The following is a 14,427-nucleotide window of genomic DNA, read 5'->3' on the forward strand; positions in this document are numbered from 1 at the left end:
TCTTTAGATTGTCTCACGAGAGTGGAGTGTGTGTTGGGGGGTGAGGTGGCAGGCAGTGGAGGGAGTATGTGGAAGGGGCTACTCTAACCAGCCACCTCACCCTTGGGATCCTTCAGTATCCTTTCTCATGAATCATGTACAAATGGAATCATTCAATGCTTACCTTACATATGTCCCAAAGGTGAGTAACACCAGAAGAGTTAGTCATTAATATACATTTTAGGTTTTGTCACAGGAGCACAGGTAGCCAAAATTTAGAAGTCAAATCTGACCTTTTTTTTCAGCAAGTAGAAGGAACTTTATAAGAATTCTCCTATCATTTACACAGTCCAAGGAATGACATAGTAAACCAGGGTTCTGATTTTTTCCTTAAGAACAACTAAGAACCCTTGGACATTAACAGACATATACTAATATATTATGCTGGTAAAATTTGGAACCTTTTTATCAGTGTTAAAAGAGCCGAGAAGATGTGAGTTAGGGGATGGTTTGTCACATACTTCACAGGGAAAGGGGATAGCTAATACAGCAATCTAAGGCATTGAGAGTTATAGTACTGTTCCTGATGACTCATTTGAGCATTTTTTTTTTTTTTATTGTACTGCTGTCTTAAAGCCTTCCTATGGATTCATGATAATGCTGGATAGACTCAAAATAACAAAACACAAATTCTATTTCTGCTTCTCAAAGTATCAAACCAAGGAAAAACTCTTAAAAAGTAGTACCTTAGTTTCCCCTTTCAAAACATGCACCAATACTTGTCCATTCACTTACATAATGCTTAGTCATTGCCTGACAAATCTTTTATAAGGAAGCGCCTTGTTACTTCAAAAAACCCACTATACATTCACGCCTCCTGAAAGTAAGTTTCTGTTTATAAGATTTTATTTTTAAAAAATTAACAGCATATTCTGTTAAATTTACACTCAAAGAGCAGGGATTGAATATGTTTTTTAACAGTACCTATTATTTTGCTTTACAGAAATTCATCTGGAATTCCACACTTAAGAAATGAGTGACTCAAGCTGGTGCACCCTGGAGCTCTTAGGATTTGGAGAGCCTCTGCCCCTATCTTAAATCCCTTCTTTAGCCCTGCTACTAGGCCAGAAGGAGTACTTGGCTCTATCTTACATGCTATGGCTAAATGCTACCAACAGTCAGATAATGACTATGTGCTGTACAACTGCTACCTTTTTGGTGTGTTAGCAATACCCTGTGAGCAACTTAATCACTGGTGAAATAAATAGACAATTAGGGACTCAGCACTAGCATAAATTTTGCCAATAATGGTCACTTAGCGACCGGTCAGCAGGTGACTATAGCTCCCAGAACAAATGGAGGGAGTCTCCTTTGCTAAGCAATTGTCAGTCCTTGCTATTCATTTCCTCATGTTCATGTGTACAATAGTAAGGGAGAATGCATGCAATAGGACAGTAAATTCAAATAATGAAAAGAAGGGAGAAAATGATCTAGAATGCAACAACAGAAGCATTAAGGTAGCTTGAAATCTTCACCAAATTGTTGAACTGAGTCTATCTGCTAAAATTTTAGGGATTATTACTTATAAACATGGAACCAGAGAGAGACAAGAAGGTTGCAAGTTTTTTGCAGCTAGAAGTCTTTTAGCATCTTTAAGTATTATTAGCGCTTTGTATACTATATTATTTAAAAATTATCTATCAATTACAAATTCTCCTTTACCATGTTTATTAAATTTGTACCTTTCTTTTTTCTCTTTTGGGAGAGGAAAATATCTATGTTTTGTTTTTTAAATAAAAGCTAATAAAAGGGAAAAAATAAAATTCACTTAAGACAAACTTGTAGGAAGGAATACGTACATTTAGGAAGGATATTTGTGTGATTATTCAGGATCTATAACTCCTCAATTACTTTCTTTAGTTTATCTTTCTTTCCCCTGCAAAAGCTGTACACCAAAATTCATTTTTCTATGGTTATTTTATATGATATAAAGATCTGCTTTTACAGAAAACTTTAGGAGTGAGGAGGGGAATAAATAGTGGGAAATAATTTACTCTAAAACTCCCGAAGCTGATATAAAACAGGATGACGAAGCAGCCAGGGCGAGGCCGAAATGGCATGGGACAACGTGGGGCTGGTGGTTGGGTCATGTAGGTGGGGTTTCGTGCTCCCACTGACATGCTCTATCACTAAGAAATAGTATTTCGTCTTTGTCCTTGTGTCCCTTCCCTTGCATATTTGCAAGAACAGTTCAGATCTAGAAAACATGCTAGTTATTTACTCAGAAACCAAGGGAAGATGGGGTGGGGGTACCCTTCAGTGCTGATAGCCAAGATGCAGACAGATCAAAAGCTAAATCCAATTTAACCCACCTCAGGCAGAAAAAGTAATTGAATTAAACTTCCTCTAAATATGATAAGTTTGGGGGCTCTTAAAGCCAGGCACAAAGAAGCAGGTTAGAGTTAGCTGTTAAGTAAATGGATGCATTGAGCTCCAGCAGCCCCGCCCACAGGGAGTTTGATAAGCTGCTGATTGCCTCTATCACTTCACTACCCAGGCTGAAAACTGATTAAGCTGCTTATGGGGCTCTGGGGGCTAATGGCCTGGCCCACCAAGAACACCGCTGCCACTGATGTAAGTAAGCTGCTCGGCATGTAGGGCTTGATTATTACAAGGGAGAAAAAAAGAAAAGAAAAAAAAAAAAAACGACCGCAGGGTATAGGAAAGCTTTAAAAAGTAGGCTTTATTATTCAAAGTGGATATACTACTTTGACACCCTAAAACGAATATGGAATTACTTGGATTCTTATCTGATATCAAAACTCAGTTTTGAAAGGCTTCCTTAAAGAGTACTCACTTTGGAGCCCATCCATTCTATTTTAAACCATCTTTCCAAAAACATTTGGTGCCTTTAAATATACTTCTCAAGTGATAGAGTCTCGGTCCTCAGATACACTCCTAGAGAACAGATAAATGTATAAAGGTGTTTTAACCAATTTTTCCCCTTGAACACCACTTTACACTATAATTAAAAATATACCCCTTTCAAGGCTGGCAGGTTAGCTTAGTTGGTAAGAGAGTGGTGCTGATAATACCGAGTTCCAGGATTCGATCCCTGTACCAGTCAGCTGCCAAAAAAAAAAAAGAAAAATGAAAATAAAAAAAAATATATATCCCTTTCTACCTCAGCCAGCAGATCACTGCTGCTTGAATATGTAGTAATGAGTAAGCAGGACTGAAGGAACTGGGGGGAGTTGATATGTGCAAATAGGTTTAAATTTGACACACAAATGGAAATTAAAACCCTAGTCTTTCTCTCAGACCTCTCCAACTAAATGTTCTAAAATTACTTCTGCTATTTAAAATAACTTTTCTACCTCTGGGGGGGACAAAGAGAACACAAAAGTCTTAACTTTTTAAATTAAAAAAAAAAAGGCACACATACAAAAAACCTTGAAAAATAAAAGTCTGAAAAATGGCTAAAGGATATGAACACAGTTTTTAAGCAGACCTTGCTTCTTCTGGGTAAAACAACCAGAGAAGAAAACAACGAAAGAACAGAATCACAGCAGTTAGACATGCTTTGAAAATTGTCACAATTATTTTTTTTAATTGACTCTTGAAAGAGTCAATACATAAATAGAAAGGGAAATAAGGCTTTCATTGAGAGTCTAACAGCTTCTTGGGGAGTGAGTTGTTGATTTAAATCATTAACTAAAGCTTAACATATTCAGAACTTAGGGCTGAACACACAAAAGTTGGTTTCCTTCTGGCTGCTAACCTGGTCAATCATTAAAAGTACATGTACTAATAAAAGTATAAAAAGATGATTCTAACTCTGTGCTCTGCTGTGTTTTACTAAACTTTAAAAGTCATTCAGCTGTTCGGCTTGAGCACAAGTCAAAGGGCTTAACACATTCATTGCCTTTTACATCTTTTTTTTTTACACTTTTTTTTTTTTACTGACATATAATTTACATACCATAAAAGTCACTCCTTCAAGTAAACAATTAGGTTGTTTTCAGTATATTCACAAGGTTATGCAACCACCACCATTATTCCAGAACATTTTTATCAGCCCTAAAAGAAAACCTGTATCCATTAGCAGTTACTCCTCATTCCTCTGCTCTCCCCAGGCCCTGGCAACCACTAATCTACCTTCTGTCACTATAGATTTGCCTATACTAGACATTTTATTTAAATAGAATCATACAGAATGTGATCTTTCATGTGAGGCTTCTTTTGCTTAGCATGATGTTTTCAAGGCTTACCCACATTGAAGCATGTATCAGTACTTCATTTCTTTTTATGGCTGAATAATATTCTGTTGTTTGGATATATATTTTGTTTATCCATTCATCAGCTGATTAACACTTGGGTTGTTTCTACTTTTCTGCTATTATGAATAACGTTGCTCTGAATATTTGTGTACAAGTTTTTATGTGAACACAGGTTTCCAATTCTGTTGTGTATATACCTAGGAGTGGAATTGCTGGGTCATAATGGTAATTCTACGTTTAATTGTGTGAAACACTGCCAAACTGTTTCCCAAAGTGGTTGTTTACATTCCCACCAGCCATTTTTGAGAGCTCCAGTTTCCTTACATACTTGCCCTGCTATTGTCCTATACTGCAGCTTTTTATACTAAGTTTTTTCCCATTCTGAATAGAAATTGAGCATCAAAGCTTATGATGAAAAGTATCCCAATGATGGCAGAATTCAGTGCCAAGACCATAATCAACAGAGACTTCCTCAGGGAGAAAATGAGAATGAAATGGCCCATCTGAGCACTTACCTGCTGTAGGTCGGCAAGGGAATACAGGTGGATCTGTTGAAGGAGGTATTCTCTGGGGAAAATTCTGAAAACAAGGGTAGATAGAAAAGTGAACTGTGTTGCTGCCACAAAACACACTTTTCCTAAGTTCCAGTCTCATTCAAGAATTCCTTTCATTTGCCCTCTGCCATTTCTATCTATACTTCTCCTCCCCCCACCCTCTGAGAAACCTGTAGTAACACATTTTTCTCAGATATTTTTCTTCCTAACACAGATACCAGAATGTCATCTGAAATGCTACAAGTACTGTGTGGTGGTCCAGGCCTGAGAACCAGAGCATCAGGTTTCTTGAACCTTTCTTGAACCAGCTGTGTCCCTAACAAGCTGTGCAATCTTGGGTAAATCCCCAAACCCATCTGGCTTCCACTTCTTCATTGTAGATCAAGGGTGACTGAACTTGATGTCTCTAAATATCTGTCTGGCTGTATTATTTTATGTCTAAATTATTCTTTGTCTAAATTGAGTTTTGGAGTTGAGAAAAATTAGAGTGGCAATTTGTGTGTGTTTGTCTAGAGGCTTCTGTGGTTTTCATTAATGAGGGAGTGGACTATCCTCTTACATGTTTAGTGATGGTAATTTTTAGAACCTAGGTACATTTGGAAATAATCAGGTAAAATATTTTAAATTGGGACTCCTCAACAAAGTCCAATATCTTTGTTTGCTGTCAGTTCACAGTATCTGGATAGACGACAGTGAGCAAATAGGAAAAAAACAACCGATTATAGGCAAGCAGACAGGTACCAAAGTGTAGATGGTTAGAAGACACCACACACACACAAACTAGACCCAAAACAAAACCCATGGTTTTCTCTCTTTATCTTACGTGGTACTATGCAATTTTCTTGTGTCTTAAATGAAAAAAAAACCCAATGTATTCAATTAACATTTATGACTGTCCATTATATGCCAGATACTAGGCATATAATTTATTCAATTAACATTTATGACTGTCCACTGTGACAGATACTAGGAAGACAATTATGAATAAGATAGTTCCAGAATCTGAGTTCAAGTAGCTTAAAGTCAAATGAGGGAAAGACACATAAACTGACAATTACAATACAATGCAGTAATTGAAAATAAGAGTTATGCATGGGGTACATATTTCTGGAATGTTCTAACATGGTAGATTCCAACCCAGGTTGTCTATTAAAATCACTTGGAGAGCTTTTAGAAAGCAACAGGGCTTATGTATGGGTAGAGTCCAAAAATTGGTGTTAAACAAAATGAAACAAAAACTCTCCTGGTCCTTAGTACAGCCAAGGTTTAGAACCACTGGCCTAATATCTAGCTCATTGGGAAATTCATTATTCAGTCTTTCAATTAAGTATGCATTAGTTCCCAAATCCTAGAGATTAAACCATTCATCCTTCTATTCATCCAATATTGATTAAGCACATACTGTGTACCAGCACTGTAGCAGGCCACTGAAAAAGAGCAATGAATCAATTAGACAAAGTCCTTACCCCATGGAGGACTGGGCTAGGTGTATTCTACTTTGGAACTCTCCTGGAAAGTAAGATAGGTGCTAAAGAATTCTCTGGAAAGTGCTGCTTTACACACAGGAATGACAACAGACCAAGTAAGTGACAAGGGCATTATATTCTGGGAAATGGGATATAGCTCCTAAGGCTGGGATCCCTTCAACTCTAATGGTTCAGGGCTGCTACTGTGGCAAGAAGCAGAGCACAGTCCCAGAGCACCTGGCTCATGTATAGGGAAAGTGCCCAACTTCTTCCTTCCCTACAGAAAGGCCCCTTGTTATGGAAGGTAGACCATGGTCCCTCGAAATAGAACTATCTAAAATTATACTTTGGTGGTATACAATTTTTCTTATGCTTAAACAAGATATGTTTTGGAAATAAGCAGGATGTGCACATGTAGTTCAGTTTCTAACACTTCCTCCCGATTTGTAAAATGTTCATATCCTCAAACTCTTCACCCAGCTTCCCCTAATGTTTACATCTTACATAACCATGGTACATTGATCAAAACTAAGAAATTAACTATTATGAAAATTGTGGACTTTATTCAGATTTCTCCAGTTATTTCACTAATGTCCCTTTTCTGTTCCAGGATCCAATCCAGAAAACAATATTGCACTTATAGATTGTTGTTTTATTGCTGTTGTTGTTTAACATACTTAAGTATTTACAAAGACTTGAGAACCAAACAAACGTGCAGAAAAGGAAACCTAGGACACAGTCTTTCAGTGGGACTACTGAAAGGGGAGCAGTGTACAATAATCTAATACAGGGGACAGAGGATGTTTGGGGGTGGTTAAATAGGAGGGATAACTTTTTGAAAGGTCATTGCTTAACAGTGAAATCCCTTAAAAAAAGTAAAATGAAAGCACTGTGACAGCAGTGCTAAGAAATGGAGGAGTGAATTAAGTAAGTGGGCTGGAAAATCACTTCAAGATCAGCTCCTGCCTCTTCTGTTGGTTTGTAGAAACACAGGTCAACTGGAGAAAGAGTTGAATGGAAGATCACTGAAATGATCTACAGCAGGGATGAATTCAGGTTAGTATATCTGTAAGGTTTGGCTGTTTTAAGTTCTTTCTGCTCTAAAATACTAAAATTTCTGTGATTGGGAGTATTCAGTATATAAGAATTATTTAGAAATTTACAAACCAAATCATACACATATACCTTCCCTAGAGTACTATGGCCAGTGAGTTAGTTATCTAGTAAACAAACACTGAGAGCCTAAAATAAGTTGGGCGTTACATTAGTGCTGGCGATGGCTACTTCAACGGAACAATCGATGAGCCACAAAGAATTTCCAGTTTCTCCTTACTAGGCTGGGTCCTTCTTGCCAAGCACTGTTCATTATTCTTCTCGAAACAACTAACCAACATGGGTCGCAGTCATTTCTAATACTCTTCTAACATTATTTGTACAGCTAAAGTTAGCTATGTATTTATTTAATATTTCTGTCTGTGTAAACATATTCCACATATGTTTATTTTCTCTTTCCCTTTAGAAGAGACTAAACCCCTACAGATGCACTTTGACTACTATCTCTCTATCACTCTTCAGTGTCTGATACTGTAACTCACATGAGGTCAGTCATAACAGACACAAAGAACTGGAAAATGCAATATTTGCAGAAAAGATAAAGGAGTTGAGTTTATTGTGTCTGGAGAAGATGCTGTGTCCAAGAGATTTAGTGGTGATCATTAAAAATACAGACTTTTAAGACAGATAATGCCAATCAGCTTTTCTTCTTCCTGAAGGACAGAAGTCATAGCATGGAGGTATTGAAGTGAAATATAAGAATAAATATCCTGAGAGAGAAGACTGGTAGATATTAAAATGCATCTCTTACAGTGATGCTTTTTAATATACATAAAAGAAAAAGGTTTTTTGCAGCTATTTAGAGGTAGGGACACACTCTTCTGCTTAGAGGAGAAAAGGGTTTTGAAGGCAGGGCCAGATAACTGAAGGCTCACTGGGCTAGTTTCTCTTTTGCCTAAGGCAGACTGAATTTGCAATACATTTTTGGAATATCTTCTTCAGGCAGACCAACCACAGGGAAAGAGCAGGGCAAATAAGGACGTTAAAGCCATGCTCAGGAAAGCACAGGCTATGACAACTTCCCAACTGAGTAACACCACCCACAGGCTTTTCCTTGCTGTGGGTTACGTCCTACAAGTTGGCCATCAAAAAGGCGTGCTTTAGGAAACGGACAGAAGAAGCAGGGATTCCCAGGGTTCAGCTCTCCTTCCACTCTGATTAGCTGAAGGAGATGTGGTAAACCTGTAGGTCCAGGCGTGAAGCTACCTTAGGCAGATCTAACTAGGGAAGACAGGGCTCTGCAGGGGATGCAGAGGTGAGTTTGCAGTCCTTTTAGAGACTCTGATGGGGGAGCCCTTTACGTCTGGGAAGCAAAGCTCGGTATCCCCTTAAGATAGTCATGTCAGCATTAACTTTACTACTAATACATTCAATAAAGAGTGGATATTATTTGCATTTTTGTCTGAAAACACTTGTGATCACCATGTCTCCCATGAATTTAATGCCAATGAAGCCCAGCTTTATGACCTCTGCTGACTTGTCACTATGGTTAAGAACTTAAAATCAGAACCTAAAATCAGCACACATTTCATTGCAATAAGTGTACATAACATGTGCCCCGCACTGTGCTGGACCCTGGTGATTAGGAAAACACATCGTTTCTTAATATCAGAGAACATACAGCCAAGTGGGATTAACAGACAAGTCAGCACAAATTTCCAGTTCACAATGTGGAGGGCTGAGCTCTGTGGACTTGTGTGCAGGGCAGGAAGGGCCTCAGAGAACTGACAAGTTGGAGCTACTAGGAAGAAGCAGAAGAATGGGTATTCTGGGAAGAGGAAGCAGCACAGGCAAGAGCAGCCAGAGCAAATGCCATGCATTCAGGCAACCAGCTCTCTGGGTAGATGAGAAAGCTGTACATATTTGGGAGGGGAAACTGCAGGGTACGAGCTCGGAAAGTTAGGTTGTAGCCAGACAGGAGGGGTCTTGACTGCCATGCTAAGAGTCTACCTCCAAACAGATGGGATGCCACAGAAGTGCCTCAAGCAGGAGAATGAATGACATGGTTAGCTTTGTTATTTTAAAAGATCACTGAGAGCAGAAGGGGACAGAGGGAGAATTTTTTTGGTAAACTGGGTGAGAAGTAACGAGGGCCTGAATAGAATTAAAATGGTTGCCCTGGGGTTGGGGAGAATGGGCCACCACAAGAGAGATTTCTGCAGCGGAATCTGCAGGTCATGATGACAATGATTCAGTTTTCTAGCTAGGTCAAGTAGATAAACAGCAGTTCCATTTACTGACACTGGAATAAGAGAGGTTATCTTGGTGGGGGAAAGGGTAGCTCTGTTGGTGAGGCAGCAGATTTAAACTGTCTGTGGAGTGTTCAAGTGAAGTCAATTGTGAATATAGGTGGGAGATTTGTGTGACCCCAGCCTATAGGTTTTAGGTGAAGCCCTGAGAATAAGTGACAGCCCAGGAGAGCACATACTGGGAAATGGAGAAAGACTGGACTCTGGCCAAACAGTACTGTTTAAGGAGTGGATGTGCAGGGAGAAGACTGGGAAGGAGGAGTTTGATAAGGAGGAGAGAGAACACAAGAACTAGCATCGGGGAAGCCAAGAAAAGAGAATTTCAAGGAGGAAGAAGGGGGTCAATGGCACAACGGTAGTGGAGAGGTCAGATATGCGGAAGACTCTCAGGAGGCCTGAAAAGTGCCTGCCGGGTTTGGCAAAGAGGAATTCAACAGTGACCTCAGATAGTGGTTTCAGGGAAGAGGGAAGCCAGACAGCAGAGGGGTGAGGACTGTGGATTACTCTTTAAAGAAGTTATCTTTCAAGGAAAGGAGAGAGATTGGGTCACAGCTAAGGAAGGAAATAGGACTAAGAAAGAATCTTTTTTTTTTTCTTTTAAAGATGGAAGAGACAGGCATATTTATAGGCTAAAATGAAGAAGCTAGTACAAAAGGAGAAGCTGAAGATACACAAATAGGGAGAATTAATGGAGCCTGGCCCTGGAAAGCCCCACAGGAAATGAGATGTGGATCCAGCTGGAAGCTCTTTCTAGTACGTGTTTGCACGAGTGTGAGTGTGTACACACTGTATTTTCTTAACTAAAATGCTTCAAGTTTTTACTAAAATACTATATAAAAGGTAATTACTAATTTCTCCACTGTAACCCCCAAACGTCAACATATTAGGAACAAAAAGCTACAAACTAACTGAAGGTTATCTGACTTAGCAGTCCTTTGGTAAACAGGATCCTTGGTGCAGGAGGGTCCTGTCTTTTGTTTTCCAATGAGACGGCTGTGTTTAGGGCTTTCTGTGCATTAAATGACCTCGTTGTACCACAGGCCTATTAATCATCAGCTCTGGCGGCATTTCTACAGCAGGCCAACCACATGGATAGCCCTGCTCATGCCAATGCAAGTTCATCTGGTTGGCCCTGACATCCGAGCCAAAGGACAAACGAGATAAGGAGAGTCTACTCCACACTTCACTGACCCATCAAAGGAAACCACATCCCTGGCAGGTAGCACTAACAAATTCCCTGGTACCAAAGAACACTGAAGACACCTGCTAAAGGATCATGAAAATCAACTAGCACAATCCTTTCTAGTGCCAACACTTTCTATTTTATCATCTTTAGAATTGCCTCACACACTGGGACAGTAACTCAGCCTTCATTTATAGATTGCTCTAATAAGAAAGGTGAGGAAAGATGAAAATTAAAAAGGAAAAGGTCATATATGATTCAGAGTCCTTATATTATGCAGCTGGTACTTGGGGTTAAAAATGTAGAGATAACTGCCTATGAAATATCAAAGGCAGTAGTCTTTACAAGAAAGGTGGAGTGGAGAGCCTCATTTCATTTTGTTTCATGACATTAAGTCAAATAAATCAAGAATTATTTAAAATAGACTAATTTCTGAGGAATTTAACTCAGCTCCCACCAAGCTCTGATGCTTATGACAGAAAAAGGGTTGGTCAGGCTCTGAAGTAGGCAGACTATTACAGGATTCTGACAGATTTAATAAGATCACCATTTCCTTAAAGTTCAGTTCTTAGTGATAAACAAGTGGCATTTAAAAGTCCAATGATTAAAATGGAAAAAAAAGTGTGTAATGGAAATATCTCAGCTTAGATAGGCTTTAAAGAAGAACCACAACACACACACACACACACACACACACACACACACACGTGTGAAATCAGAACGATAACACAACACCAAAGACAAACCTGTAGCAGAATTTGATTCTAAATGATAAGGGTCTAAAGGAAGAATACGGATAGAGGTGCACAAGGAATAACTTAAAAAGAAAGACCATTTCTTCACATAACAGTACTATGTTTTCCAAGAATATGTGCTCCAGGTGGGTAATCTGTACTGAGCTGAGAGAGCCCACAGTGTTTCCTTTGGAGGGCACATGCACCCACAAAAAAATCAGCAAAAAGCACTATGAAGCATCCCCAGGGAGATGCAATTTGGTGTTCTTGATATGAGCTGCAAACTCTTCCTGAAATGGTTACATTAGGCTGGATGTGGACAGGACTCATATGTCCAGCCATGCTCCGAGCTAATGGAAAAACAATTTTAAATCAAAGGCAGATATTTTGATAGCAGCCCATGTGGAAGCTTCAATCATTTCTCTAGGAACCTCATTTTGCTAATCTCATTGGTTGAAAAAGTGGCAAGATTGCACCAGATATTATATCTTGGCAAATAATTATGGGAAATAAGGGTCTCTTTTACCTGCTCATTCAGAAATTGTGCTTAAGTTTCTTAGCAACAATCTAAAGGCTGAAGTAGAAGTACTTGGGAAATAATTTTGTTTGTGATTATTCTGGGGCCTGATTATAAAAGTGACAGATTATACCACAGCTGTTACATATCCTAGCTCAAATTCTTAAGGTATTTTCTAAAAGTTGCAAGAATATAACACTTTTCCTGCAATGAGTTTTATTTTTTCTTGTCTCTTAAAAAATGATTTTAGATAATTTATGCATATTTCATTTAATCTCAGAATAAGATAAAATCACTTCCTAACTTTCCAAAGAGTTCCTCAGTAAAGAGCTATGTACAGTTTAGTAAAATTAATATATAACTTTCCAGAGTTTCTTTTTCAAAGTTTATTAATCTGTTTCATTTTGAATGACACTGTCTTTTGCAGACAGTCTGGTAGTTTCTTTTAGAGTGTTGGTACTGGTGTATATATATAATTTACAGAATGAGATCTCTGGAGAAAATGAAGGAAAGGGGAAGAGCTATTAGGAGATCAGGAAGCTAGATGACTTGAAAACCAGACTTCTAGAAGTCATCCAAGGGAGAAAAAATTCTTGTAGTAGAATGAGAAGAATGGTTGCTTTCAAAAACTAACAGAATGACATCCTGTATTTTAGTAATTTCTGAGTCCTGACAGATTAATGCAGTTAATCTATTAAGGCTAAAATTCCAACTGCAGTTAACCACATTTTTAATTAGCTAACTTGCAAACTATCCACAAAAGTCTTGCTAACCTTAAATCTTACAGAAAACATAAAAGAGCTGTGTTCATTTACTGAGCTTAAAGAAGTATTATTGACACACTTGAAGTGCTAATAATTGCTGGCCTTTAATGAGACTAATTTGGTGATAACATTGCTAAAATGGACTTATTCTTTTAAAATTCAGTATTAGCCAGACTGCACATTTAGATCTCAGATTTGGGTTGTAAGACATTTCTCATATGCAGTTTAGAGACAAAGCAAGTCCAATCTGCGTAGACTATGTTTTAAGAATTAGGCTGCCCTAAGAGACATATTCTTAATAAACTAGCCTCCTAAATTAAGTGTATTTGATTCACAACAGCATGTAATCTTTTCTCTCTATATTAGATATTCCTTCTACCTAATACATCTGACTTTTGGCGGGGGGGGGCAGGGGGTGAAGGGTAAAGAGGAGATGTTGGTATGAAATGTTTCCAGCAGCTTATTTATTACTAGATTGCTCATGCAATCTTTTGTTGAGTACACTAAATAATAATCCTCATTTACTTCTTCTAAGATCAGTGATACGTAGGTATGCTTACACATCAAAACACTTTTCAATCAGTGATTTATGATACTTTAGACAAATATTTACTGGTATAAAAAGATGTTCACAATATACTAAGTGAAACTGTTGGGTTAAAAATATTACTACAGTATGAAACCATTTTAATGGGGGAAAAAATCATCTGCCAAGGAAAAGTTCTGGAAGAATATGCACCAAAGTGGTAGGATAAGGAGTGGCTTTCTTATTTTTGTTTTCTATGATGAACAGTATTCTTTTGTAATAAGAAAAAAGTTTGACCAAGTTGAGTGGGCAGAATTTTGGTAATGGTACCTCATTCATTTAATTGATTTATTTAACAAGTATTTACTAGCCCCTGCTATATGTCAGGTACACTCCTAGGCCCTGGCAATACATCAGTGAGCAAAACAGATCAAAAGCCACGACCTTGTGCAGCTTACATGTAGTGAGGAGAGCAAGGCCACTGCACAAGGCTGCAAAGGCTGAGTAAAGCATAACTTCCATATCCATACATGATGGCTTAAGAGTGAGAGACAGACAAAATAAAATACCACAGTATATAGTAATAAGCAGGGAAAGAACACAGGAGGTATGGGGGTGGGGAGAAGACACTGGTTGTAATTAAAAGTAGAGTGGCCAAGGACCATTCATTAAAGTGACAGTTGCATAAAGACCCAAAGGAGGAGAGGAAGCAAGCTCTGTAATCTGGAGAAAGGAAAAGCAAATATAGAAATTCAGGTAGAAGCCTGCTTGGTGTGCTCAAGGACCAACAAAAAGGTCAGTACCACTGGCAGAGTGAATGAGGGGGAAAGTGGGCTGAGATGAGGCGGAGAGGTAATGGGGGACGAGACTGGGCATGGCCCTGGCTTTTACTTGGAGTGAGAGGTGGAGCTATGCTATTAGACAGTTTGGAACAGGAGTGACATCATCTAATTTACACACTAACTCTAGCTACAGTCTTAAGAACAGACTGAAGTGGGCCAAGGGTGGAGTAAGGAGAACAGTTATTAGAATATCCAGGAGAAAAATGATGGTGGCTTGGAC

General features: G+C 38.6%; 1 protein-coding gene across 2 annotated transcripts in view; it reads right to left on the reverse strand.

Annotated features, from left to right (window-relative positions):
* PLEKHM3 (pleckstrin homology domain containing M3) overlaps positions 1-14,427 on the reverse strand; it is a 169,253-nt gene that overhangs the window by 66,465 nt on the left and 88,361 nt on the right. The window contains exons 6-7 of one of the 2 annotated variants that reach the window (XM_063108420.1): positions 4,775-4,838; positions 2,968-3,107 (exon numbers count right to left, since the gene is read on the reverse strand). In XM_063108420.1, coding sequence (XP_062964490.1) covers positions 3,039-3,107; positions 4,775-4,838 — 133 coding nt within the window. In that variant the 3' untranslated portion in view covers positions 2,968-3,038. Of the gene's footprint in view, positions 1-2,967; positions 3,108-4,774; positions 4,839-14,427 lie in introns of those variants that run through there. The other variant, XM_063108411.1, reaches the window with a different exon arrangement.

The sequence above is a fragment of the Cynocephalus volans genome, chromosome 1 (assembly GCF_027409185.1).
Source record: "Cynocephalus volans isolate mCynVol1 chromosome 1, mCynVol1.pri, whole genome shotgun sequence".
Classification (NCBI taxonomy): Eukaryota; Metazoa; Chordata; class Mammalia; order Dermoptera; family Cynocephalidae; genus Cynocephalus; species Cynocephalus volans.